Source organism: Petaurus breviceps, unplaced genomic scaffold, assembly GCF_028583685.1.
Source record: "Petaurus breviceps papuanus isolate PSGF00001 unplaced genomic scaffold, PetGlider_PUasm1.0 91023, whole genome shotgun sequence".
NCBI lineage: Eukaryota > Metazoa > Chordata > Mammalia > Diprotodontia > Petauridae > Petaurus > Petaurus breviceps.
The window spans coordinates 8,239,850-8,264,850 of record NW_027187398.1 but is presented as its reverse complement, the minus strand read 5'-3'; the positions used below and the strand labels follow the sequence as shown (position 1 = coordinate 8,264,850).

General features: G+C 49.1%; 2 protein-coding genes and 2 long non-coding RNA genes across 9 annotated transcripts in view; 3 read left to right on the top strand and 1 right to left on the bottom strand.

Annotated features, from left to right (window-relative positions):
- Positions 1 to 11,940, top strand: part of LOC138153643 (dual specificity protein kinase CLK2) — a 106,253-nt gene extending 94,313 nt beyond the window's left edge. The window contains exons 1-14 of one of the 4 annotated variants that reach the window (XM_069077930.1): positions 347 to 1,689; positions 2,560 to 2,654; positions 3,444 to 3,573; positions 3,682 to 3,764; positions 3,977 to 4,056; positions 4,536 to 4,626; positions 6,919 to 6,996; positions 7,838 to 7,957; positions 8,067 to 8,193; positions 8,462 to 8,590; positions 9,417 to 9,579; positions 9,691 to 9,792; positions 10,632 to 10,749; positions 11,484 to 11,940. In XM_069077930.1, the coding sequence (XP_068934031.1) occupies positions 1,536 to 1,689; positions 2,560 to 2,654; positions 3,444 to 3,573; positions 3,682 to 3,764; positions 3,977 to 4,056; positions 4,536 to 4,626; positions 6,919 to 6,996; positions 7,838 to 7,957; positions 8,067 to 8,193; positions 8,462 to 8,590; positions 9,417 to 9,579; positions 9,691 to 9,792; positions 10,632 to 10,749; positions 11,484 to 11,630 (1,617 nt within the window). In that variant the 5' untranslated portion in view covers positions 347 to 1,535 and the 3' untranslated portion in view covers positions 11,631 to 11,940. Of the gene's footprint in view, positions 43 to 206; positions 324 to 346; positions 1,690 to 2,559; positions 2,655 to 3,443; positions 3,574 to 3,681; positions 3,765 to 3,976; positions 4,057 to 4,535; positions 4,627 to 5,096; positions 5,646 to 6,343; positions 6,536 to 6,918; positions 6,997 to 7,837; positions 7,958 to 8,066; positions 8,194 to 8,461; positions 8,591 to 9,416; positions 9,580 to 9,690; positions 9,793 to 10,631; positions 10,750 to 11,483 lie in introns of those variants that run through there. The other 3 variants (XM_069077929.1, XM_069077927.1, XM_069077928.1) reach the window with 3 other exon arrangements.
- A 488-nt stretch (positions 11,941 to 12,428) lies between these two features.
- ENTREP3 (endosomal transmembrane epsin interactor 3) lies at positions 12,429 to 18,828 on the top strand. 2 transcript variants are annotated; one of them, XM_069078237.1, is made up of 12 exons: positions 12,429 to 13,376; positions 13,691 to 13,747; positions 14,003 to 14,113; positions 14,213 to 14,332; positions 14,582 to 14,689; positions 15,196 to 15,365; positions 15,492 to 15,591; positions 15,963 to 16,032; positions 16,940 to 17,215; positions 17,603 to 17,671; positions 17,775 to 18,028; positions 18,270 to 18,828. In XM_069078237.1, the coding sequence occupies exons 1-12, from the start codon at positions 13,155 to 13,157 to the stop codon at positions 18,435 to 18,437; spliced, it is 1,725 nt and encodes a 574-aa protein (XP_068934338.1). In that variant the 5' UTR covers positions 12,429 to 13,154; the 3' UTR covers positions 18,438 to 18,828. The 2 variants fall into 2 exon arrangements, with proteins under 2 accessions (XP_068934338.1, XP_068934337.1); XM_069078236.1 differs by having other exon boundaries at positions 16,682 to 17,215.
- A 236-nt stretch (positions 18,829 to 19,064) lies between these two features.
- Positions 19,065 to 20,599, bottom strand: LOC138153817 (uncharacterized). 2 transcript variants are annotated; one of them, XR_011166463.1, is made up of 2 exons: positions 20,461 to 20,599; positions 19,065 to 19,323 (listed from the first exon to the last, which is right to left on the bottom strand). It is a non-coding gene; the product is annotated as an uncharacterized lncRNA (long non-coding RNA). The 2 variants fall into 2 exon arrangements; XR_011166464.1 differs by having other exon boundaries at positions 19,065 to 19,542; positions 20,461 to 20,585.
- LOC138153816 (uncharacterized) lies at positions 19,738 to 20,886 on the top strand. The gene is made up of 2 exons (XR_011166462.1): positions 19,738 to 20,043; positions 20,482 to 20,886. It is a non-coding gene; the product is annotated as an uncharacterized lncRNA (long non-coding RNA).
- Positions 20,887 to 25,001: the final 4,115 nt, after the last annotated feature.

The following is a 25,001-nucleotide window of genomic DNA, read 5'->3' as shown; positions in this document are numbered from 1 at the left end:
GGGGACCTTTGGCCGTGTTGTACAGTGTGTGGATCATCGAAGGTAGGAGCTAACCCTTCTTTCTTAACCCCTTTTTGTCTCCCAGGCAATTCCAGAAATAGAGGGATGGATCATATCTAGGGCATATTTTGCTGATTTTTAAATCTCTTAGCCAGTCTCATAGTGTTCTTGAGTACCCACCAACAGTTTCTCCTGCCATTATGCAGGGGTGGAGCTCGGGTTGCCCTAAAGATCATTAAGAATGTGGAAAAGTACAAAGAGGCAGCACGGCTGGAAATCAATGTGTTGGAGAAGATCAATGAAAAGGACCCAGACAATAAGAAGTAAGCGGGGCAGGGAAGGAAGGAAGGCTTGAGTTTCCATCCTTCTCACACACCAGAGACCCTTGGATCTTGGAAAACAGGAAGAAACCAAGAGGGTACAAGTCTTCACCATCTTGTCATTTTTCCCTTTCTTTATCTCCATCAGCATCATATTCATTTGCATTAAAAAAAAATTTATAAGCATTTAATTATACAGAATGACATAATGACAGCATAGAACTTTTTATAATGACCTAATCCTTGCTATCTGGAACATATGATCTCAAAGAGATGCAGTACATATATTACATGGCAGTAGAAAACTATTAAGCCAAAATACAAATGGACTTAGCGAGTGTGTATGTGTGTACACACATGTGTATACATGTAGACACACACATTAAACAGGCAAAAATATCTGTATCAACAAACATTTATTATGCACTAATCACATTCCAGGCTTTTTATACATGCATACACATACACGTGCTTATGTATGTCAGTGTTAGGGACATGTGGTTTTGTTGGTGTGGGAACTCCTTCCACTGATGCCTGAGGCTCAGAAAGTATGACTTGCCCATGATCACAAAGCTGGTAAGTATCACAGCCAGTCTTTAAATCCCAGACTTCCTGATTCCAAGGCTGGCTCTCTTCATTATATAAACTTCTTTGTGTGTGCATGTGCACATGTGTGGGTAGACATGCAAATGAACTAGAGGTATGTATGCATACATATTATAGCAAATACTGGTCAAGGATGAGTGCCTTTTAGGAATGAGGCCAGGAAAAATACATACTAGTAGTGAAAGCTGGAGAATGTTACTTGTACTGCATGTGGTAGAAGACCACCAAGTAAGTGGAGGCAGCCTAGGACATAGAATGGATACATGCTCTGGATCTAAGTCTCCTCTTAGATGGCCCCTAAGACCCCACCTAGCCCTGCATCTGTTTTCTCTGATCAATCCAGGAAGACTTCATAAGGGAAACAGACTCCGGAGCTATTTAGTGATGGAAGAAAACTAACTTGATGATCTTCCAGTGTCACGTACAAAGGAGATCCTGAGTGCAGTCATGTTGTCGGCCACAGGCTAGGCAGGGCCCCTGACCAGCCCTGAATCTGCTGGTCTTGTCCTGCCATGTGAGCCCACCCTGCCACCGCTACAGGCGGAGGAGGAGCAGGCAGAGGGGGTTCACTGCTCTCCCCTTCCCTCTCTCCTCAGCCTGTGTGTCCAGATGTTTGACTGGTTTGACTACCATGGCCACATGTGTATCTCCTTCGAGCTCCTGGGCCTCAGCACTTTCGACTTCCTCAAAGACAACAACTACCTGCCCTACCCCATCCACCAAGTGCGCCACATGGCCTTCCAGCTGTGTCAGGCCGTCAAGTGTGAGTGGGGCGGGCAGAGGCGGGCTCAGGGCAGTGCCCCCTCCCTAGGGGACCTCTTCAAGCTCAGCTTCTCACTCGTGAAGCTCTTGAGCAGCCAACTCTTGACTAAAATCTGCGGTTCTTGCTTTCACTGTTACTTTGACATCCTCTTCTTCTGACTTAACTCCTTGGCTGATGTTACCACCATCTCTCTTTATTCTCACTCCACATTCAGCCCATCCGGAGCTAGAAGAGAAGGCCTTTGAAATCAAAACACTTAATTACTGCTTTCCCTTTCTTCCCAGGGAAAGTACAAGCCAGACATCCAGTATTTAGATAGGGCCATTTCGCCTAGGCTAGGGGTTGCATTCATCATAGAGGGTTGATGTCCACCCCCAGCAAGGACATGGGTAACAAGGAGTAGTTGAGTTGACCCAGGATTCAGGATAAGGAATCTGGACAGCTTCATGGTTCTTCTTGAGTCAGATCTTCATAGGGCAACTTCGTGATTTGCTTTGAAGTTTGGGGAATTTCTGTGGCGTCAGATGCCTCCACGTGTCTGGATTGATATAGAAAGATGTTCCAAAGCCAGATGTGTGGTTTGAGGATCATTCTCTGGTTTTATATCATATCACAGTTTACCCTTCTTTGACACTGAGAATTAAATGTATCCAATTTCTCTATAGACCTTGTAGATGATTGTCAGCTATGAGCTGAAGGGGTTCTTAGTGTACTCAGTTAATTGGCTGTAGAATAGAGTATTCCTGAGTGATGCCTAGATCCAACCTCAGTGACAGCGACAGCTCTGATCCCACCCATTGGACTAGGCTGGAATGCTTCATCCCTGCCCCTGCTTAGGACTTGGCTTGACCCCCGCCCTCTCCCCTGCAGTCCTCCATGACAACAAGCTGACACATACGGACCTCAAGCCAGAAAACATCCTGTTTGTGAATTCGGACTATGAGCTCACCTACAACCTGGAGAAGGTGAGAGGGCTGGAGCCTCTCTGGCAAAGGGGTAGGGGCAGCTGTGCAACTTCAATTGTTCCCTTGCTTCCTGTCCTTTCACCTTTATGTCTCCCACATCTTCTCCTTCTCCCTGCCTCCACTTCAGTTCCTAAGACTAAGAATACCAGAATAGAATGAGAGGAAGAAAACCAGCTTAAATTGCAAGAGGAATTGGGAAAAACTGAGAACTACTTTCCAGTAGGGAAGGTTTTTTTATCCTATCAAATATTACATTAATGATATTGATTCCACATTTCTGTAGTTCTAGCTAAACTCATGTTCCAGTCTGCTCTTTCTCTTCCTTGAGATAGTCTGTAAGGCCATTGAGTTCAGCTTACCAGAGGAAACATTGAGTTCAGAATATCAGAGGAAAATCACCAAAGATAAAAGCTGAGGGGGATAGCACTGTCCCTCCCCTGATTCTAGCCATGTCTCATATACACAAATGTGTACACTCACATCCTTACTTAGATAAATATTTAAGTGCCACACATTGAGAAATATTCTGAATATATGTAGACTCTCAGGTTGGCTGATAATCATTCTTGATTCTCCCCTGGCCTCCACTTCTGAAAGTACTTTGCTGAAATAGATGTGGAGGCTGGGAAGCAAGAGCTGTCTCTGACTGGTGAACAAATGGGCGGGAGGCAAAAATGGCATACATCCTCAAGGGTTCTTTGTGAGAATGCTCCAATGTTGGAAGCATGAGGCCAAGTCATAGAGGCCAACCAGAAGTTGAGATTAACTCTCCACTTGTCTTTCTTCTAGAAACGAGATGAACGGAGTGTGAAGAACACAGCAGTACGGGTAGTGGATTTTGGCAGTGCCACTTTTGACCATGAACATCATAGCACCATTGTTTCCACTCGACATTATAGAGCTCCAGAGGTCATCTTGGGTAAGGGAGGATAAAACCATCTGGGGTGGGGTGGGGTGGGGTGAGGGTGGGGCAACCTGGGGCCTCACAGCACCATCTCCCCTCCTCCCCTCCCATCTCCACACCCAGAGCTCGGTTGGACACAGCCCTGTGATGTGTGGAGCATCGGCTGCATCATCTTTGAGTACTACGTTGGCTTCACCTTGTTTCAGGTGAGGGGGAAAGAGCACCTTGCATTGTCACCCCCAACACTCCCCCCCCCCCCTCCCAGCACCTACCTACCCTTTTACCTTCTGAGAACCTGCCTGTTCTCCCCACCCACCATTCCTGTCCATCTCCCACCACTCAGAAGCTTTTCCATCTACTTAGTACTTAACCCATCATCTCCCTTCCCCATGGACCATTTATCTCTTCATTCCCCCAGACTCATGACAACCGAGAACACTTAGCTATGATGGAGAGGATCCTTGGGCCCATTCCCTCTCGAATGATCAGAAAGACCAGGTAGGTGAGAGCCCAACTTGGGTGAAGCCTTAATACTCATCCTCTCTCTCTCTGAGGAGTGGGATTTCCTGAGAAGTGGGTACATTTTTCCAACCCACTTTTTTCCAAGTCTTCTTGGCACTTGGCACCTCAACCAAGGCCTAGGGATCAAATAATAAAACTGATGTTTTTATAGTGCTTTAAGACTTTCAAAGTGCATTACATACATTTTCTCATTTGGTCCTCATAACCCTATGAAGTGAGTATTATTCCCTTTTGGAGATGGGGAAATGGAGTTTCAGAGAAGTTAATTGACTTGCTCATGGTTACAGAAGTAGTATGTGTCAGATGTGGATTTCATAGCCAGGTCTTACCTGGCTCCAAAACCAACATTTTTTCTATTTAATGATGCTGCCTCTCTGTACTGAGATCAAGGAGGTTGGGGAGTTTCCTTTTTGAATGTGAACTCCTTGGATCCTTTAAACCCCCACCTCCAACAGGAAGCAGAAGTATTTTTACCGGGGTCGACTGGATTGGGATGAGAACACATCGGCTGGCCGTTATGTACGAGAGAATTGCAAACCTCTGCGGGTGAGCAGGGTTGGGGATGGTGGATTTTCAGAGACTAGTTTTTAATTCTGGGGATTAGTGGAGGGGTTGGAAGAAATTGAAGGAAAAATTATGTCATTATTGGGGGAAAGCATGAGAGGCTAAAAACAGTGGTTTAAAAAAAAAACTGAGACAGAGGTCAAAGCAGCATCCTAGATATTTGGTAAGGAACAAATGTGATCTCTAACTTCAGGAAACATAATCGAATAGAAGACATAGGAAAAATTAGTTTCCTGTATCAAGGATGAGGATCCTTGGTTACATTGAGCTGTGAAATCAAAGGAGAGGAGTAACAGTGTTGGGAGGTACATAAGATGGCTTAGAAGTATTAGTCTGGGTTAGAAGCTCCTCAGGACTCAAAACCAAGCCTAAAGGAAGAACCAAATCAGCCTACCATGGAGGGTCTGATTTCCCTGGGCAGTCCAGCTCACCCTTTTCCTGCCCTCCACCAGCGATACCTGACATCGGAGGCAGATGAACATCACCAGCTATTTGACCTGATTGAGAGCATGCTAGAATATGAACCTGCCAAACGACTCACCCTGGGCGAAGCCCTTCAGCATCCTTTCTTTGCCCGCCTTAGGGCTGAACCACCAAGCGCTAAGGTGTGGGACTCCAGTCGGGATATCAGCCGGTGACAACTGGGCCCAAGGCCCCTTGTTGCCTCTTACGGCAATGAGTGGCCAATCTGGGACACTGGTGCTTTTTTATACAATAAGAATGGAGCAGGAGCATAACTTCCCTCACCCTCCTTCTGGCTCCTTTGTAAACCTGTGAATATGTGAGATAGTGTAAATACAGCAGAGCTCTCTGGCCTTTATTCCCTTTCCCCTCTGAAGCCCTGTATATAAAAGCTGTCCCTTCAACACCCTCTCAGGCCTTCATTTACTCTCTCCAGCAGTGCTAGAGGGGGCATGAGGTGGTGAGGTAGCACCTACCCTATGTTTTATAAGGAATTTTGTACAGTCTTTGTGAAATAAAATATGATGTGCTTCAACTGACCCATCTGGAATTTGGAGTTCGGGAAAACAAGTTGGGTATCTGAAGAACACCTGAGCATTCTCCAGATTTGGTCAGATACATAGTTCCCGCATTTGCTGATGAGTTTCCTATGGGGGAAAATAAAACTCTTACCAACTGGCTGACTTTACTGAGTTGTTGGAAAGGAGGCACTACTGCCCGCCCCATTCCCTAAGGAACACCCCCCCCCCCCCAGCTTGGGTAGAAAGAAGATGCTGACGACGCTGTTAAGTGGCCGCAACTTTAGGGGCCGTGGGTTGGCCACGGCCCATGCAGACCCCCCCTAGGCATACCTATGTTTATGGAGATGAGGTGGAAACCCTGCAGTTATCTGTAGTACTTAGAAGTCCTAGATAAGGGCTTTGGGGGTGCTTGAGACCAAGTAGTAAAGTGTCGAATCAGGCTGGCCGGGAGAGGGGTGCCAGACGACAGATGGGGGAGGCCACTTCCCAGCACACGAAGGCCCACAACTCAGGAAGCGTTATGGCGTAGTGCCTACTGGGAGGCGTAGTTTCTCAGTGGTGGTCACATGAGCAAGACGGAGGTAGTCAGAATACGGAATGGGACTGGTTGGTAATGTTTTTTGGGTTCCGACGCATGCGTAGTCATCACCTGCTGCAGGGATTCCCCAGATTCTTCCGGTCCTCACGGCCAATCAGCGCTCTCGGAAAGCGGAGCGGGGCGGGCCGGGCCGACAGGGACGGAGCCCCACGAGCCGCCGCCGCCGCTGCGGAAGAGGTGGTGGAGGGGCGGAGGAGCAGGAGAAGGCTGGGCTAAGGCCGAGGCCGAGGCCAGACCCTACGACATGGCACAGAGCGGGAATAGTGGGAACCCGTTCGCCGAACCCAGCGAGTTTGATAACCCCTTCCAGGTGACAGGCACCGACCCCCTTCTGTGGCTGGGCCAGGATGACCTCTGACCCTCAGCACCTGGTGACATTTAACCCCCGGGAAGGATTGACACGTCAAGGATGGCCTGGCAGCTTGGCTCATCCTCCCCTCTAGCCTCGGGATCCTTAAGGCGGCACAGGACTGGGGGGAGGAGCAGTGTCTCAACTCAGGCATCCCCGTATCTAGGAAGGATGGGTGGTGGGGTGCAGGATTTCGGGAAAACTGTCAAAGCCCAGGCCTCACTTCCTTTCCCCTCCTCCTCCTTGCCCCTATTTCCCTCAGTGCCTTTGGTTAGGAGGGGGAGCTCCCCGGGAACCTTTCTGCTTCTCCAACTCCACGTTAAGCCCCTAGTCTCTGTCCCCAGGACCCAGCCATCACCCAGCACCGACCCAGCCCCCAGTATGCCACACTCGATGTCTACAACCCCTTTGAGAACCGTGAGGTGAGTCTGTGCCTTCGATGGGTAAATATGATCAAACCCTAGGATGGGAGTAAAGATAGAGAGCTCTTTTCAATTTTTTTATACCCCAGGAACAAAATCCTGGGCTTCATGGCTGAGAAGAAACATTGTCTCTTTTCTCTTGGAGTCTGACATATGATCTAAGAAACGACCAGAGAGATATAAAAGTACTAGCTTGTTTAGTATTAAAGGATTGGAAGGGACCTTAGAAAAAAATCATACCTTAGGTATCAATCTATCAGATTGTGTATTCAGTGAAGTAAGGGGCAGCCACTCATTTTATTTTCGAATCATCCTGTGGCTTGACACAAAGACTAAACAAAGGAGTTGAGGTGGAAATCAGCTCTGGAGAGAATGAAAAGAGAGCTAATAGTGTCAATTTAGGGATGATTCCTGGAAGAATGGTGATATGGAGGAAGAAGAGGAGAAGGGCTGGGATAACAGTGAATGAAGATAAGAGGAAAACAAACTGTGCTTAGGCTCAGAGACTGGAGAAAACAATGAATAAAGAGGTAATAGAAGCCTGTTTGTCTGACTAGAGAGTAAGAAATCAGATCACAGGAAATGAGTAGGGTAAAATAGAAAAGGATGGATGGAAGAAGCCTTGCGCTCATGTTTAATGACTCAGATGGGATGTGAGAATCAATCAGAGTAGGTGACTTATTATTTTCCTGTTTTTCATCAAAGCATGAAAGAAGTAACAATTAAGAGCTTTCTATTGCCCCCCTTTCCCTCCCATTATTGGAAGTGTTCAAACAGCAATCAGGGGTCTCTCTGTCAAGGTTAGCTCTAAGCTTCTTTGTTTCTGTCTATTATCTAACAGTCATCACCTTCCTATGAGCCACCTGCCCCACCGCCTCCACCAACAACCCAGCCCCACCAGCAACCTTCCAGAAAACTCAGTCCCACAGAACCCAAGAATTATGGCTCCTATAACACTCAGGTATTGTGTGTGAAGAGGCACCTGGGGGCTAAGTAATGCTCTTCAGAGCTGTCCCTAGTGTCCACAGTCCCAGGACTGACTCACCCTCTGCCTTTCTCTCTCTGGGCAGGCTTCAGCTGCAGCAGCCACAGCAGAACTTCTGAAAAGACAGGAGGAGCTCAATCGAAAGGCAGAGGAGCTGGACCGGCGGGAGAGGGAGTTGCGGCATGCAGCCCTAGGAGCCCTAGGGAGTTCTAGTAGGTCTTTGGTGATGGCAACCAAACACCATGCCAGCTCTTGCAGGCAGGGAGTGAAGTCTTCTAACATTTTGAAACGAGCAAGAAAGGGAGAGGGATTATTTCTATTCGATGCTATTCCCACCATTTCCTCACTGGCACCCTTCGTGGGTTGCTGAGTTGGAAACTCCTGATAGAAAATAGAGAATTGTCATCTGTTGAGTTTTACCCTCTTGGCCTCTGACAGCCTTCTAGTATCCTCCTCACTGGGCCACTCTATACTTTGCAGTCCGACCGAACAACTGGCCTCCGCTGCCCTCATTTTGTCCTGTCCAACCCTGCTTCTTCCAAGACATCTCCATGGAAATTCCCCAGGAGTTCCAGAAGACAGTGTCTACTATGTACTACCTCTGGATGTGTGAGTAGTGGGGAACCACAGGGCTTTGTTTAGGTAGAAGAATAAGAGGATCTTTCGGGGAGGAAAAGACAGCCTGACACTTCCCTCTTTTGCTTCTAAGTCACTTCATATATCTAAAGCAACTTCTTCCTAATTGTCATATAATAGCATCTCTCACGAATTTGCCATCATATCACAAGGCTATCTCCTTCAGGAACCCTTCTTCCTTGATCCCACTACCACAAGCAGAATCCATTCTCCAACCTGCCAGCATATCTCTGACTTCCCATTCCCTTTCCTCTAAGTGCAGTTCCTCAGGTATCACACATAATTGTTAGTTGCTTGATCTTTATCTGCCATTAGTTTGGAGGATTTTAGAAGGATAGATTCTTCCTTTTTATGAATTTCTGCCATGGGAATGCTGGCTAAACCCTTGTTAATTTATTCACTTAAATTTAACAAATATTTAGTAAGTGCTTACTATATGCTAGACATTGGAGATATGGAAAAAAAAAATTACATAGCCCCTGCCTTCATAGAGCTTACGTTCTCCTCCCTGTGTGGCTAATGGAGAGATACCACGTATACATAAATACCAGGTAAGGTGGGATGAAACAAAGAAGAAATCCACCTTCTAGGAAGAGTTTAAGTGAGAAAGAATATTTTCACCTAGTTGGAACTGTGAAGGCTTTGTGGGAAAATGGTGGCTGAGCTAGCAGCTAGACATCTCCTTACCATCTTTTTTTTCCAGTGGGAGATGGGGAATTTCAGTAGTTAGTACTGAGGTAGACTTTATTTTCATCCATGTTGACACTGTTCCCTTTCCTTCCCCTCCCTGTCCCCCCAGGCAGTACCTTGGCCCTTCTTCTGAATTTCTTTGCTTGCCTAGCCTCTTTCTGTGTGACTCCTATTGCCAGTGGCTCTAGTTTTGGACTCTCCATCCTCTGGGCCCTACTCTTCACACCCTGCTCCTTTTTCTGCTGGTACCGCCCTATGTACAAGGCTTTCAGGTGAGCAAGAATGGGACTGTGAGAGAGAAGAAAGTTATTGGTTGTGCCCCATCCATGTCTGCCTCTCATGCCTAACATCTCTCCCTCCCATCTCTTTCTATTCCCCTGCAGGAGTGACAGTTCATTCAATTTCTTCGTTTTCTTCTTCATTTTCTTCGTCCAGGACGTGATATACGTGCTGGCGGCTATTGGTATCCCATCATCAGGATTCAGGTTAGCCTGTCCATTCTCTCCCTGTGCCCCTTCTCTTGTTTGTCATGAGTGCTCCAGATAGGCAGAACTCTTTTCAGGTAGCAAAAGATCCAGAGAAAGAAGATGAGCTCCCTAGTTTGGTTAGTAAACATTTATTAAATACCTGCTGTGTGCCAGACAGTATGCTAATGTCTAGACAGCTTCTAATCTGATGAAGAGAGACAGAGTGAATTCCTAAGAAAAGTCAGAAAATTGACTGAATGGGTGGCTAAATGGCATAGTGAATAGAGCACCAGCCCTGGAGTCAGGAGGACCTGAGTTCAAATCCAGCCTCAGACACTTAACACAAAAACTAGCCGTGTGACCTTGGGCAAGTCACTTAACCCCAATTGCCCTCAAAAAAAAAAGCAAATTGATTGAAGAGCTCTAGACCTCAGTGATGGGAAGGAGTGATTTAAAAGGAAATCTTCAGCTGGTCAGCCTGGGAAGAGGAAAGCCTAGAAAAGGGAATGTAAGCAGGAAGAAGAACAGTGTTAGAGGAAAAGGAATGGAGAGAGGACTACGTGAGATCCAGCAGTGACAGAGTGAATAGAATGCACTGAAGTAAATCCAGGTTGGGCTGTGACATGTAGACTCATGGGGGAGAAACTACCAAGAAAATTGAGGCTGAGCAGGAAGAGAAAGAACTGTCACAGATCTGGAATTGTGGGGCCATATGTGCTGGTGGGGTTTGGATTATAAGGACATCTAACCGGATGGATGGGAAACTGGAAAGACAATTGGTGAGAAGCCCCAAAGAGAAGCCGCCACAAGCCTGGCTGTGACACGTGTTTCCCTTCTCTTCCTCTATCCAATGACAGTGGCTGGATCTCGGCCCTGATGGTGCTGAAGAGCAACACGTTTGTGGCTGTATTTATGCTGCTAGTTGCCTTGTTCTTCACTGGCATTGCTGTGCTGGGCATTGTGATGCTGAAGCGGGTAATGAGGGTCAGGGGACTATGGCAGGGCTGGAAAGTTGGAGGAATGTAGGAGTCTTTTGTGAAGGGAAGAGGGATTGGGGTATTTTAAGCACAGGCTGGTTATGGGGTGCTGGATGTACAGTGACTGGAAAGCAGGGTCTGGGTCTTACCTACCTTTGCATCTTCTCCAGTGCCTTGCATATGGTAGATGTGTAATTTTTGTTGTATGGATTTGAATATGATGATCATTGGAAGAGGGAAGGCAGAGCCAGATGTTAGATATGGAAGGGGCCACAGGGAACCAAAGAAGAGAAGCTGGTGAAGATGCTTTTCCTACTTCTCATAACCCCCCTCATTGATAGGGCCATCAGTGTGACAAGTATCATTTGGGCCAGTCTCCTTGTGAGCAAGGCCTGGAGCCAAGATGTAGGGGGGAATTGATGGGCTCCTGGGTCATTGGAGGGCTAGAATCACTTGGTAAAGGTTTAGGGTCTGCCTCTTGGGGCATCTGAAGTTTAACTCAAGAGCCATTCATCACCCTTTTCCACATGCTTCCTCACCACTCACCTTTGGATCCCCCTTGCTGCCTTGTTCCCAAGAGGCATGGCTTCCAAGGGATGGTTGGGTGATGGGGATTAATGACAGAAGAGATGATAGGTCAGATGAAAAGTGGTTCTTAGTAATGGTGGGCTGAGCAGCCTGTCTATGTCTGTCACTATGTTAAAGGCCTTTCCCCTTTCTCATAATCCCCAGATCCACTCCCTGTACCGCCGCACAGGTGCCAGTTTCCAGAAGGCCCAGCAGGAGTTTGCTGCCGGTGTCTTCTCCAACCCTGCAGTTCGAACGGCTGCGGCCAATGCAGCTGCAGGTGCTGCCAACAATGCCTTCCGGAACCCATAAAATTCTCCTCTTCCTGTCCTACTTATCTCCTTCCCTAGCTGGTGCACCCTAACATTGGCTCTGGACTGGCTCTACTCCCCTTTCATCTCTCCCTAGGATTGATTGTGGAGCGAGACAAGTGTTTTTATTCATTGTCTCTCCTCCTTAATCTTTGTGGCAGTGAGAATGGGCCTGCCCAAGAGGGTGAGGGGAACCCAGTCCCAGGTCAGCCCCACCTCCCCAGGCCTCACCCCACCTTGGGAGCCCCTGCTTCCCTCTGCTGTGCCAAGGCTAATGCTTCAGTTATTTAAATAAAGGAAAGTAGAACTTGGAGCCATGCCTCTGTGTCTTCGTGGGGACATCAGGAAGGAAGGGGTTTGAGAATGAAGACTAGGAACCTGGAAAGATGGGGTTTAAGGCCAAGAGGTGGATGGGCAGGCTAGGGCCAGGCCTTGCTGCTGGGAGGGCCTTCCCCACCCTCTACCTTCCATTAGCTGGCTGGGAGAAGCAGCAGCTGCCCAGATCCAGCCCTTTCCCTAGGGAAGGCCAGGAGTAGGGTGGGGCAGGATGGGCTCCAAAGATAAATGGGAAGATAAGTGGGAGCTGGCGTGAATGGCTCCAACTGGGGTGGGCACCACCGACCCAGAAGGGGGTGGGAAGGGCATGGGGAGGGCTCCGAGCTAGCCCCGCCCTCCTCTCGCAGGCCGCCCCCTCCTCCTCACCTTAGTGGTTCCAGGACCAGACTACAGCTCCCAGGCTGCTCAGCGCTAGCCCTCTCCACCCCGCCCCTCCTCTCAATCCCCATCCCCTCCCCCCCAACCCCATTTCCTCCTGCTTGGACCTGCTGCAGCCAGGATCCTGGGGAGCTGAGCTGGGCCAGCCGCCCGGGGAGACGGCGCTGCAGTGGAGCCATAGCCGGCCGAGAAGCCCTGCACTTCTAAGACCTCGAGACCCTACCTGTCCGACCACCGTTCCTTGCCGCAGGCATCTTCCAGCACGCATCTGCATCCCCAGTCTCATCCCAGACCCTCCCTCCCCGACCCTCCCCACTTCTCTTCCCCCACCCCGTTCCCCCAGACTCTTCTGTACCCCGTTCGCTGGCCCTATCGGCACTTCTCCAGCATCCGAGAGCCTACGCTCCATCCTCCCTGGGGGAACCTGGCCCCTCCCTGCTCCCCTCCCCCACCCCCCATCCCTAGGGCGATGAAATGAACCGGTGCCCCCCCTTCCTCCGAGCTGCCCCCGGGCACTGTGCCCACCCCCTGCCTGCTGTGGGGAGAGAGCCTCCTGCTGCCCCCACGTGACCTCCGTCCCTGGGGGACAAGCAGATTTCCCCCACCCCACCCCAGTCTCTTCAAGTGCCCTCTGACATCCCTCCAGCTGGAACATTTGGGCCATGCACCCTGGGATCCAGGCAGGGGGTGGGTTCTGTGGCTAAGGGGTGGGGGCAAGTGGAGAGAAGAAGGGAGTGGCCCTTGGGTTTGAGATGCCCTCAGGTGCCAGGGGGGACTGCAACAGAGGCAGGCTCCACGGGGGGTGGGCACAATGCCCTCACCCAGTGATTCAAGCCATTCACTGACCAGCCGGCCAAGTACCAGAGGCCTCACCCATCTCCGGCTCCACCGGCCTTGGCTCCAAGCTCTGCTCACCCTGGGGCTGGCCCAGGTGATACTAGGTATCCTGGTGGTCACCTTCAGCATGGTGGCTTCTTCAGTCACCTCCACTGAAAACATAAAGAGGTCCTACCCATCATGGGCTGGCTTCTCGGTGAGTACTAAGGATAAAGAGAGGTCCTTTGTTGTTTTTCCCCACCACCGTCCCCTCCCCCAGCCTAGAATCCAGATTGCTGTCTTGGTCTACCTCCCCTCCGTCTACCTTATCCCATTTCATGGCATTGCCTGACTGCTGGAGAAGGGGGCACCCTGGCACCCCTATTGACCTATAACCCTACAGGTCTAAGATCATTCTGTCTCTGTCTCTGGCTGGGTCAGCACCGAAGGAAGGGGGAGGCGGGAAGAAGGGGTTGGAAATGTCCCCCTCATACCACATTGAGCCTGAGCCTGTACCCACTCTGTCTCCAGCTGGCATTCTCAGGGGTAGTTGGCATCGTATCATGGAAGAGACCATTCACTCTGGTGGTAGGTAAAAGGGGATCAGTGCCCATACCAACTTATACTCAGGACTCTGTGATGCCCAATGAGGGGGGACTGCCTACTCATGTCCTCTAAGAGAGGAAGTAACCTCCACAGTGCCTGGTGGGTGGGATGTATCTTCTGGTACCCATCAAGAGTGGAGAATAATTTAGATCAGAGGTACCCACAAGGAGGTAAACTCCTGGGAACACCTGTGGTTCCAGCCCCGGCTCTCAGCCCAATACCCTCCGTGCCCCCCAGATCTCCTTCTTCTCCCTCCTCTCCGTGCTGTGTGTCATGCTCAGCCTAGCTGGCTCCGTCCTTTCCTGTAAGAATGCTCAGTTGGCACGGGATTTCCAAGAGTGCTCAATGGTAAGATGAGGGGAAAAGGAAAGACCAGGAAGGTCCAGGGGGTTGGATACCTGGTTTTGCCCCTAACTCAGGCCTCTCCAATTTTGCCCCCCAACCCAGGAAGGAAAGGTCTGTGTCTGCTGCCCCTCTTTTCACTTGCCTAGACCCTGCAGGGACTCCGGCCAGGAACTGAAAATATCCCTCAGCACAACTTGTGCTGATGCTCTAGGGGCTCTCAAGGTGAGCTTCCTTGAAGAGAGGGAATACCTCCCTGCCCCATCCCTGTACTATTCTGTCAGGTCCTGTGCCCACCTGTCTTCTCTGTTTTCAAATGCACACACACAGAGATGCTGCTCCCTTTCCTCAGGCGCACCACTCCCATGCTCAGGGAACAAAGTAGGAGCTAGGCCTAGGTGCTCCAGCCCTGCCCCCACATGCCCACCCTGCCCTTCCTTTGCACCCACTCACCTTCCCCCTCCATTTCTTCAGAACCTTCTCTTCAGTGTCTGCGGCCTCACTGTCTGCGCTGCCATTGTCTGTGCCCTCTCTGCCATTGTTTGCTGCATTCAGATCTTTTCTCTCGACCTTGTGCATACGGTAAGATGAGGGGGACCAGGGCATGGCAAGAGAAAATTTCTTGGAGTGGGGAGGGCTGTTTGTGGAAGGCAGGACCAAGGGCAAGGAGAGAGATGTCAGAGGCCAGGAATGTGTGTTTGGTGCTGATGGGGGTGGGTGGGCATAGAAGGTCAGGAAGAAGAGGCAGATTGAGGCTATGGGTATAGAAGACATGTTCAACATGAGTGAAATTTGGGTGTGGGGTGTTGTTTGCCTAAAGGAGGTATGTTCTGGAGAGTTGGGGGGTGAATAAGGAAGAGGAGTTAGTGTATAGGGCTAATAGTAACAACAATAATATGTAAGATTTATAAAGTACTTTTAATATTTGTAAATTACCTTACACACATTATTTTATTTGATCTAAGTAGGTTCTGAAGGGTGGGAACAAAAGGAGAGAGGTTGGGGGTGTGGAGAGGAGGAAGGGGCCAAGAGGAAAGAGGGGGCAGAGATTGGGACCCTGCATGACCATGTTCTTTTCCCCCTCCCAGCTGGCTCCTGAGCACTCAGCCTCAGGTACTCTGGGGCCTCTGGGCTGTGTGTCTCCCCCAGCTCCTCTGCTCCATACCATGCTGGACCTGGAAGAATTTGTGCCCCCGGTGCCCCCACCTCCGTATTATCCCCCAGAGTATACCTGCAGTTCAGAGACTGATGCCCAGAGGTGGGGTAGGGGCTGGGGGCAAAGATCACCTATAAGGGGGAGGGGAAGAAGGGAGGAAAGGGAGAAAATTGTGGAAGAAGGACTTGGGAGGGGGTTCTAGGCTGACATTCTCCCACATTCTCTCAGCATCACCTATAATGGATCCATGGACAGCCCAGTGCCCCTGTACCCCACTGATTGCCCCCCATCCTATGAAGCGGTCATGGGACTCCGAGGAGATAGCCAGGTGAATTGTGGATGGGGTTTGGACAGAGCTGAGGGCGGAGGGCAGGACAAGGCTGGGGCTTGGGACCAGAGTGGTAATAATGACAATAAATTCACCATTGTTTTTTGTAGTTCACCAAACCCTCCCACATCATTATTTCATTTCAGTCTCACAGCAATCTCAGGAGGCAGGGCAGGGTGTTATTATCATCCCATTCTAAGCAAACTGAAGCTTAGGAAGGTCACTGCCCAAAATTATACATCTAGTTAATGGAGAAGCTGGGACTAGAACCTCGACCTTTTGCCTCCATATCTAGAGCTCTTTCCACTCCACCATGATTGGTGGATGGATGAAAGGAGGAACGAGTCCCTGATCCCTCTACCTCCCCACAGGCCACACTATTTGACCCCCAGCTTCATGATAGTTCCTGTGTCTGTGATCGAGTGGCTTCCATTGTGGATGGTGAGAGGATGGGCTTGGGGTGTCTCCTAAGAGGCTGCATCTCCTCAGATTGGTGGTTTTGAGGATATCTCCTAAGGGGTGGGACATTCAGGGGCAAAGCCTGAGTCAGTGACCTTAGGGTCCAAAATACTAGAATCATAGAATCAGAATTTTAGCTGCCAGGCATGAGGTCAGGGCCCAAGAAGGAACCTACCCTAGCTGTGGTGGGATCAGAGGAAAGAGATCCCTGGCAACTGATGGATCTGAGGGTATTTCTTCTGGAGCAGAGATGTCAGACACGTCGCCCTGAATGTGGCCCACAACACTACTGAGTGTGGCTGAACCAGATTAAAATGTCACTGGGAGATATTTAACAAAATAAATAAAAATACAGTAAAACATAGGTAATACATTTTAAAAGTTGTCAACATGCAACCTACAGAGATCCTTATGCATGGTTTAGTGACCCTCCCCCCCATTTCTTTTTGAGTTTGGCACCATTGTTCTGGAGGGTAAAGGGGTGGGGTTTGTGAAAACAGAGTCCCTATGTGATAGGGCCGGGATACTTTGATCCTAATGATTATGGAAGGCAGGGAGAAGTCCTGAAGCTGGGACTAGGGCTGAGCGGCTCCTGTACTCTGTGTCACCCATGGGTGCCTGGTGCCCACAGTGTCCATGGACAGTGGGTCCCTGGTGCTGTCGGCCATTGGAGACCTCCCCGGCGGTTCTAGCCCATCTGAGGACTCGTGCCTGCTGGAGCTACAAGGTTCTGTGCGTTCTGTGGACTATGTCCTCTTCCGATCCATCCAGCGTAGCCGGGCCGGCTATTGCCTCAGCCTGGACTGTGGGCTCCGGGGCCCCTTCGAGGATAGTCCCTTGCCCCCAAGACCGCCCCGAGCTGCCCGATCCTACTCTTGTTCTGCCCCAGAAGCCCCACCCTCACTGGGTGCCCCCACTGCTGCCCGAAGTTGCCACCGGTTAGAAGGCTGGCCGCCCTGGGCTGGGCCATGCTTTCCAGAAATCCGGCGGCGGGGACCTCGAGGAGGTGGTCGAGGAGAGGCGCCTCCAGCCCGGCCACCTGCCCGCCGATTCAGTGACAGCTCAGGCTCCCTCACGCCCCCTGGGCACCGGCCTCCTCAGGTGGCTCCTGCCTTGCTGCTTCGATCCCATAGTGACCCAGGCATCGCCACCTCCAGCGAGACTGGTGAGGCACCTGGTGGGTGGGGATTGGTCAGACTTGAGTGGGACAGAGCGAGGTTGAGGCCAGAGTGTCAGGAGAGGGTTGGTTTTGGTGTCCAAGGGAATACAGGAGGGAGCAGATGTATAACTAAGGGAAGTGGGACTGCTTAGCATTAGGGGAGGGTACCCACATAAGGACAAGATTATAGTGTATATGTAAATACATGCAGGAAGCTTGATTGAGGGAGCCCTTTCTAGGGGAGGGAGAAGCAGAAAGGGATCTTGGGAAGGTACCAGTGCTATGAATGGTGGGGGCTGAATACCACACGAACTTGAGTGAAAGGCATTGGCAGCCAGTCACAGGGAGAATTCCCTGTCAGTACTTAAACTCTCTACTTCTCCCCCTGTTTAGCTGATTTCAGGGACCTTTATACCAAAGTGCTTGAGGAGGAAGCTGCTTCTCTCTCCTCTGCAGACACAGGTCAAGACACAAGTTGGGCTCTGGGTGGGCATGGTAGGGAGAGTGTGCTCATTGCTCATGGGATGACCACTGTCCATCCTTCATCCTCCTCCTTGCTTTACAGGGCTCTGCTCTGAAGCCTGCCTCCTCCGCCTTGCCCCTTGCCCTTCCCCCAAGTTGCTGCGTGCCCGCTCAGCTGAGAAGCGTCGTCCAGTGCCCACTTGGAGAAAGGTGCCCCTGCCTTCTGGGCCTGCACCTGCCCATTCTTTGGGGGATTTAAAGGGCAGCTGGCCTGGTCGTGGCTTAGTAACTCGTTTCCTCCAGATGTCCAGGAGGGTACAGGAGTCCAATGGACATGGTGTCCATGGTCATAAGCAGGTAGGAATCAAGGGGGGTTTGTCCAGCAAAAAAAATCACCATCTGCCTACCTGACCCTGGTCTGTCCGACTGCCTAGGACCATGGCTATGTTATTTCTGTCTGATTCCTGCCATGCCTACCTGTGTGCCGTCAGACCATTGTGTTAAGCCTGCTCCTCTGAAAGAACACAGAGCTGACCTCACAGTCCAGGATTGTAGCTGTACTCTGATTCCCCCCCCCAACCTCCTTGTCCCCTTTTAGGTACAACGAAGCCCTTGGGGCCGTCCTGGACGTGAAAGCCTCCACCTCCGAAGCTGTGGAGATCTCAGTTCTGGTTCATCCTTTCGTCGCCTTCTGTCTGGCCGTAGGCTAGAAAGAGCTACTCGTCCTCACAGTGTCAATGGGGGCAGCCAAGAAAGTGGGCTCTGAGCTCTGACACCACCACCTGGCTTTGAACTGGGTTCTTTGCCAGCCTGACACCTGTCTAGGCCTAGGTGAACACTGGGGCCACAAGCTACTGGCTGGCATTGGACCAGCTTCTATCACCGCCTCCTTGCACCAGTTGGCAAGAAAAAAAATCTGCTGAATACCCCGTGACCAGTGTCCCTTCTCCTTCCTGGCTCTGGGTGGGGTGGGGGGGAACATTCCTTGCTGCTCATCCTTTCCCTACCTCTCCACCCAGGAGAGCTTTGCTCATGCATTGCATGGGGCTACAGGGCCGTTGGGGGGAGGCTGCCTGGGGCTGTGCCCGCTTACAGCTGATACACCATGTGCGTGTGTTGGATGGAGGAAGAACCAATAAATTCCTCTCCTCCCGCAAGACTGTTATTGAGTATGCTGTCTCTCTTTCTCACACTCAGTTTGTAACTGGCAGAGCTATGTATTAAGAACAAAGCCAAGGTGCCCCCTCTTTGATTCAAAGTCTGGGAGGAGTGTTTTAGAGGAAACATGTCTGAAGGAAGGGAAGTATGGGGCCCACCATAGACTTGTGTTAGAAGAAGAGATTTAAAGAGGATACAGCCTTCTGGGTGTGGAATACTTACAATAATGATAGCATTTTTGTTGCGCTTTCTTTACAAATATATTTTATCCTCACAAGGGGAAGGGGGCAATATTATTACTATCCCTATTTTATAGCTGGGAAGTAGTGCTTGAGGCTGGATTGGAGCATGTCTTCCTGATTCCGAGTCCTGGAAAGCTGACTGAGGTGCCTGAGAGGGTGCTGCCCTCAGAGACTGGGGCCAGCGGGAAGGCACAGTCCTTCTCTGTGGCATCGTGAATAATTGAAGATCATAACAACCCAGTTGCTATCAGCCTGGGGAGAACAGAGAGAATTGGGGAAGATGGAAAACGGGCTCGGCAGGCTACAATCTAGGAATTAGACATTTTCAAACACCAAGGGATGGGGAAGATGGACGGAAAAGGCTCCTGTGTATGGATTCTTCTATGGATTGATAGGTTTCTTGGCAGCGCTCGTCTCAGTTGGGCACATAGGGTTTTCCTGTTTCTCCCTTCAGAGGTACAAGCAATGGGGCTAATGGAGAGAAGTGGGAGTTAGTGGGGGACCTGCAATGTAAACTTGACGTTATCTTTATGATGAGAGAAAGAGAGGAAAGAGAAGAGGGAGAGAGACAGAGAGAATATATGAGTTTTTCCGCCTATAATATAAAGCTAAAACTCAACAAATACTCTTCAAGGTTCTTGCATCGATCATGGAGAAATGGGAGAATGGGAGGAGAGAGACCATGAGCATGCTCAGCTCTCTCTCCGGACTCCTGAATTCTTTCCAGGGTGTGGGCATGTGAATACGCTTGCGCCCCAAGTGGCCAATCTGGCTGAAGGTCTGTCTGTCATCCAAGAGGACCAATGAGGGCGTAAAAGAGCCTTCTCCCCCCCCTCCTTTTCATCCTCTTTCCCTCCCCTGGGCCTGTCCCCACCTTTCGGCGGCTCGGTCTTCATCTCTTTGTTTCTAGGGCAGATTGGCCATCAGAGACCGGGGTGGACCCCATCTCCTCCCCTCCCAGACTCTTGTACTGTAAGAGAGCTTTCCTTCCTTCTCCCTCCTGGTGGGGCTGCTGCTTTGTTATATGTAGTGTATGGGTTCTGTCGCTGCCGGTGCAGTGTTTGATTCATAGTTTTCCTCCGCTTTTGAGATCCCCTAATTTTATTTCTTGGTTTGGGAGGCTGTGAAGTAAGGAAAAGAGCGCTGGACTTGGGGGGAGGCAGGGAACCGAGTTTCCTCCTCGGCTGTCCTTGGACAATTCACTTGCCCTCTCTGTATCTTTTCCGGTGGAATGTAAATGATTTGCCCAAATTCCTAGTTTCTAAAGTCGGTTCCAGGCTCGACTTTAGGGGGTCCTGCCTTGAGCTGGGGGTGGGGATGGGGGTGGGGAGGGGTGGAAGAGTGGAGCAGATTTCTTTTGTGGTACCACTGGGATCCCTTTGCTCTCACCCTGATCGCCTTGTTCTGCAGCCAGTCTCTCGGAAGTAGCATTTTCTGACTAATGACCACTTTGAGAGGTGCAGCGTTGGACATATGTTCACTGTGGCTGGCCACGTCCTCTCCGTTCTGCTGTTGCTGAAGCCATCACAGACCAGAGGGACACAGTTTTGTTTCGAGTTTGGGGAGTTTTGTTGCTGTTGGGTTCGCTTGTTCTTAGCATAGTTGGGAAGAAACAGTGGCGCCTCCGCGATTCTGCAGCGGGTTCGGCTGGCTGGGTGTAGTCGGTCACTTTGATCCCTTCAGTCAGCGCTTGACAGAAAACAGAACTACAGCACATGAAGAGAGTTTAAGGTCATCTCCGCCACCCCCGCTCCTACATTTTTCAGATGAGAAAACCCAATGCCCAGGAGTTAATAAATGTTAGTTATTACTAAATGACTGAGTTCATATAGTCAATTACTGCCTGAGCCAGGACTAGAACCTGGGGCTATAAACAACCACTTCAGAGTTGTTTACCCCATGCTGCCTCTTAGAAGAAATGGTCCTTTTACTGATGAAATATTTATTACCTACTTACAGATTTGTTCAGGAGTAGAGAGAGCAAGGTGATTGGATAGAAGGCTGGTCATGCAGTCAGAAAGACTAGAACTGCCTCCCTGAGAAAAAGCAGTCTGACCCTATAGATAGGGCTTCCCCCAGGGTGAACAAACCTTGGGTTTGAGTCGAGTCATTAAGTTTGACGACGCGTGAAGGTGAACAAGTTACTTCACTGCTTAATGGGCCAGGGAACTCTCTAAGACTACATAAATTATAGAACCCATGTGCATCTGCATTGGTAGAGGAAATTTCCTGGCACATCCTCTATAGAAAGAGCTTTTATTAAGCCCTTTCTATGTGCCAGACACTGGACACAGGTGCAAACCAGCAATCCTTGCCTTGAAGGTGCAAACATTCTAATGGGAGGAGACAACAGAAAGTGGGAGTGGGAGAAATACACGATGTGGAGAAAGGATATCGTGGCTCCCACGTTCCAGACAAGATAAGGTGAGGGCTCACAAATCAAAACCGGGGTTTTAGAGACAAGAGTTCAAAGCTGGGAGTGAGATGGAGTGAAGATGGCCAGTGATTGGGGTACTGGTTCTGGGAAACACCTAGAACTCTGATTGAATCTTCCCACTTGCCTGAGGCCATAAACCTTCATTATCACTATAAGCAAATTTGTTATCCTTAAACTAGCCTAGCCCTCCATTTTCTGTCATCTCCAGGTAGCCTCCAGCTAATTCCCACCCTTAATCTCTCATTACTGGAGTCTGACTTCATTTGACTCCTCCAGAAGACCCCCCTATCTCCTCCTCTAGACCACCCCTAAATTCTCCCACAATCTTTCTGTATATAAATTCCATCTTGCCTCCTTGAAGGAGCCAAGAATTATCTAGTGCAGACTCACTCTCAGATTATTCTGGCCCTCTTGTATAGCTTCACAGATACAGAGGCTCCTTAAGAGTCTACCCATTGTGGCGACTCTCTAATAAACTTTGCTTTCCTTTGGCTGAGAGAAGACTTGAGTTTAATTCATTTGGCAGGACCCAGTGTGTTTTGGGATCTCGCGCACCCCTAAACTTTAAACCTCAACATTTTATGGTTCCTTGACCTCAACAGCCAGGAATGATGACCAGGATGCAGGGGCATGGTATAAGGGTGACTAAGAAGTGAATGAAAGGAAATCACGTAGTATTTGAGCTAGGGCAGCTTGGTGAAGCAGTGGGCCTGGAGTCAGGAAGACCTCAGTTCAAATCCAGCCTCAGAATCTTGGTAGCTGTGTGTGACACCCTGAACAAGTCACTTTACCCTGTCTGCCTCAGCTTCCTTCATCTGTAAAATGAGCTGGAAAACCACTCCAGGATCTCTGCCAAGAAAACCCCAAATGGCGTCAGAAAGAATCAGACATGACTAAAATGACTGAACAACAAATATTTAAGTTAGGTCTTATAACCTCTCCACCACTCTGTTCCTGTTCTTTCAGTCATGTTGGGTGGATACATAACATCATGAAGTCACCACCTAGAGAACAGGCTCCTTATGAACAAATACAAAGTAATTAGGCTATAATTAAGTTTGAATGATCAGAGTGAGGTGATAAATCAGGGAGGCCTTAATTAATGAGCTTTCTGCATACTCATAGTGACACATTTAAGTAGCATTTTGATAGCTTCCTTGTTTTATATTTCTTTTCATTTATATATCCCAACTCCCCAACTTGACTATAAGCTCTTTCAGGGCCCAGGGACCACATCTTAGTGATGTTCCCTAAGACACATAATACATATAGAAGAGGCAGGAGGATATAAACAGTCAACTAAGTAGCACAGAGAATAGTGTTGGACTTTTAGTCAGGAAGACCCGAGTTCAAAGTCTGCCTCTACCTCACTAGCTGTATGACCCTGGACAAGTCATTTAACCCCAGTTGTCTCTAAAAAAAAAAGGCAACACATCCTCCACATCCTCAGGTTGAGCTTGACTCCACTCTTCCCTCCCCCAACTGATCTGTGAGCAGGGATTTCAGCCTAGGGTAAAATCCCTGATGAGTGTTTCCCCATTCTCCCCCATTCCCTGCCCCCCACCCAATATTTCTCCATTCTTCCTATTCCCTGCCTCCCCCCCCCCACCGGATCTTCCCCATCTCCGCCCATTTTAAGTTCCCTGTCCCTCAGCCTAGGGTAAACTTCGTGCATGGGATATTCAAATATACACTGTCAAAACCTGACTATTGGAATAGCTTTAAAAACCGGCACATTGTCCGTGCTAACTCACTGTCTGATCTGGGTATGTGACCCTGGCAGTCCCAAGGTAATAAAGTCCACTTCCAAATTTTACTCTGGGGGATCTTTTGTCTCTCTCCTTTCAGCTCAACACTCAAGGAAAATCAAGGAAACCAAGTCCACTTTTGGACTGATCTAGTAGTTCCTGAGTTTTCCTGACATTGAGTTTAAACTAATTTCTTTTCAAATGCCACTCACTCCTCCTAGTTCTACCTCTGGGGCCAGACAGAACAGATCTAATCTCTCTTCCACTTGACAGCCCTTTAAATACTCCTTGTACCAATCCTGGCATGTCATGAGCATTAGGCCCTTCCCCATCCTGGCTGACCTCCTCTAAGCATACAGAACTCCTGATGATGTCTGATAAGAGCAAAATATGATTTTATGATGATTTAGTCAAATCACTTCACCACAATTGCTTTCCTCTGGTAAAATGAAAGGGCTGACCCAGATGACCTGGAGGACACGCCTTTTTACTGTGAATCTAAATTCTATGACTTGCCCAAGTGATGAAATATTAACATGACAATGAGTCACCAATAGAAGTCTCCTGATACCAGCCTAGTAGGGCTCTTTCCAATAGAAACCACCTTCAAACACAACTTTAAGGTTTGCAAAGACTTGTCCTCTGAATAAATTTATAGAGTAGATCAGGGGTGGGGAACCTATGGCCTCCAGGCCTCAAGTAGCCCTCTAGGTCCTTCAATCTAGCCCTTAGACTGAATCCAAACTTCCCAGAACAAATCCCCTCAATAAAAAAGATTTATTCTGTAAAACCTGGACTCATTAAAAGGCCCACACCCAAGGACCTAGAAGGCCACATGTGGCCCCAAGGCAATAGGTTCCCTACCTCTGGAGTAGATAATGCAGACTATTATTTTTTAATTCTATTTTGTTTTATCAGTTTTGAATTCTCTCCCTCTTCCCTCCTCCTCCTTCTCTACCCATTGAGAAGGCTAGAAAAAAAGAACCCATTACAAGTATGTATAGTCATACAAAACAAATTTCCATATTAGCCATGTTCCTCCCCCCCAAAACACAAAGCAATAAAAATAAAGAAATGGAAGAAAATACTCTTGAGCAGATTGTCATTTACAGATGAGGAAATTCAGACAAAGAGATGGGATGTGATGCACAAGGCTACAAAACTGGTAATTACCAGAGCTGAAAGATGAAGTGATCACTTCTGACTCTAAGACCAATGCCCTCTTTGCATTACACAGTGACAGCGCCTATATACAGCTCTCTGTCTCCAGAAGCATTATCCTTAAGAACAAGAACGAATAAGGGATGATGAAAAATGCTAATGCTATCCACCTCCAGAAAGAGAACTGAGGAACTCTGAGTCGACATTGAAGCATACTTTTTTTTTTAAAGCAATCAGGGTTAAGTAACTTGCTCAAGGTTACACGGCCAGTTATTTCTGGGTGTGGTGCTGAGCATCTGAGCCCGGGATTCGATCTCCAGGTCATCCCAACACTGGAGCTGGTACTCTTACTCGCTGAGCCACCTGGCTGCCCCTGAAGCATACTTTTTTAAACTTTCTTTTTCTCATTGTTTGTTTGTGTTCTTTTGCAACATAACTAATATGGAAATATGGTTTACATGACTTCACACATATAATTGCTTTCATATTGCTTGCCTTTTCAAGGGGGACAGAGGGAGGAAGAGAATTTGGAACTCCAAATTTTTTTTTTTTTTTGCTTTTTGGAGGAGGGAGGATAGGGCGAT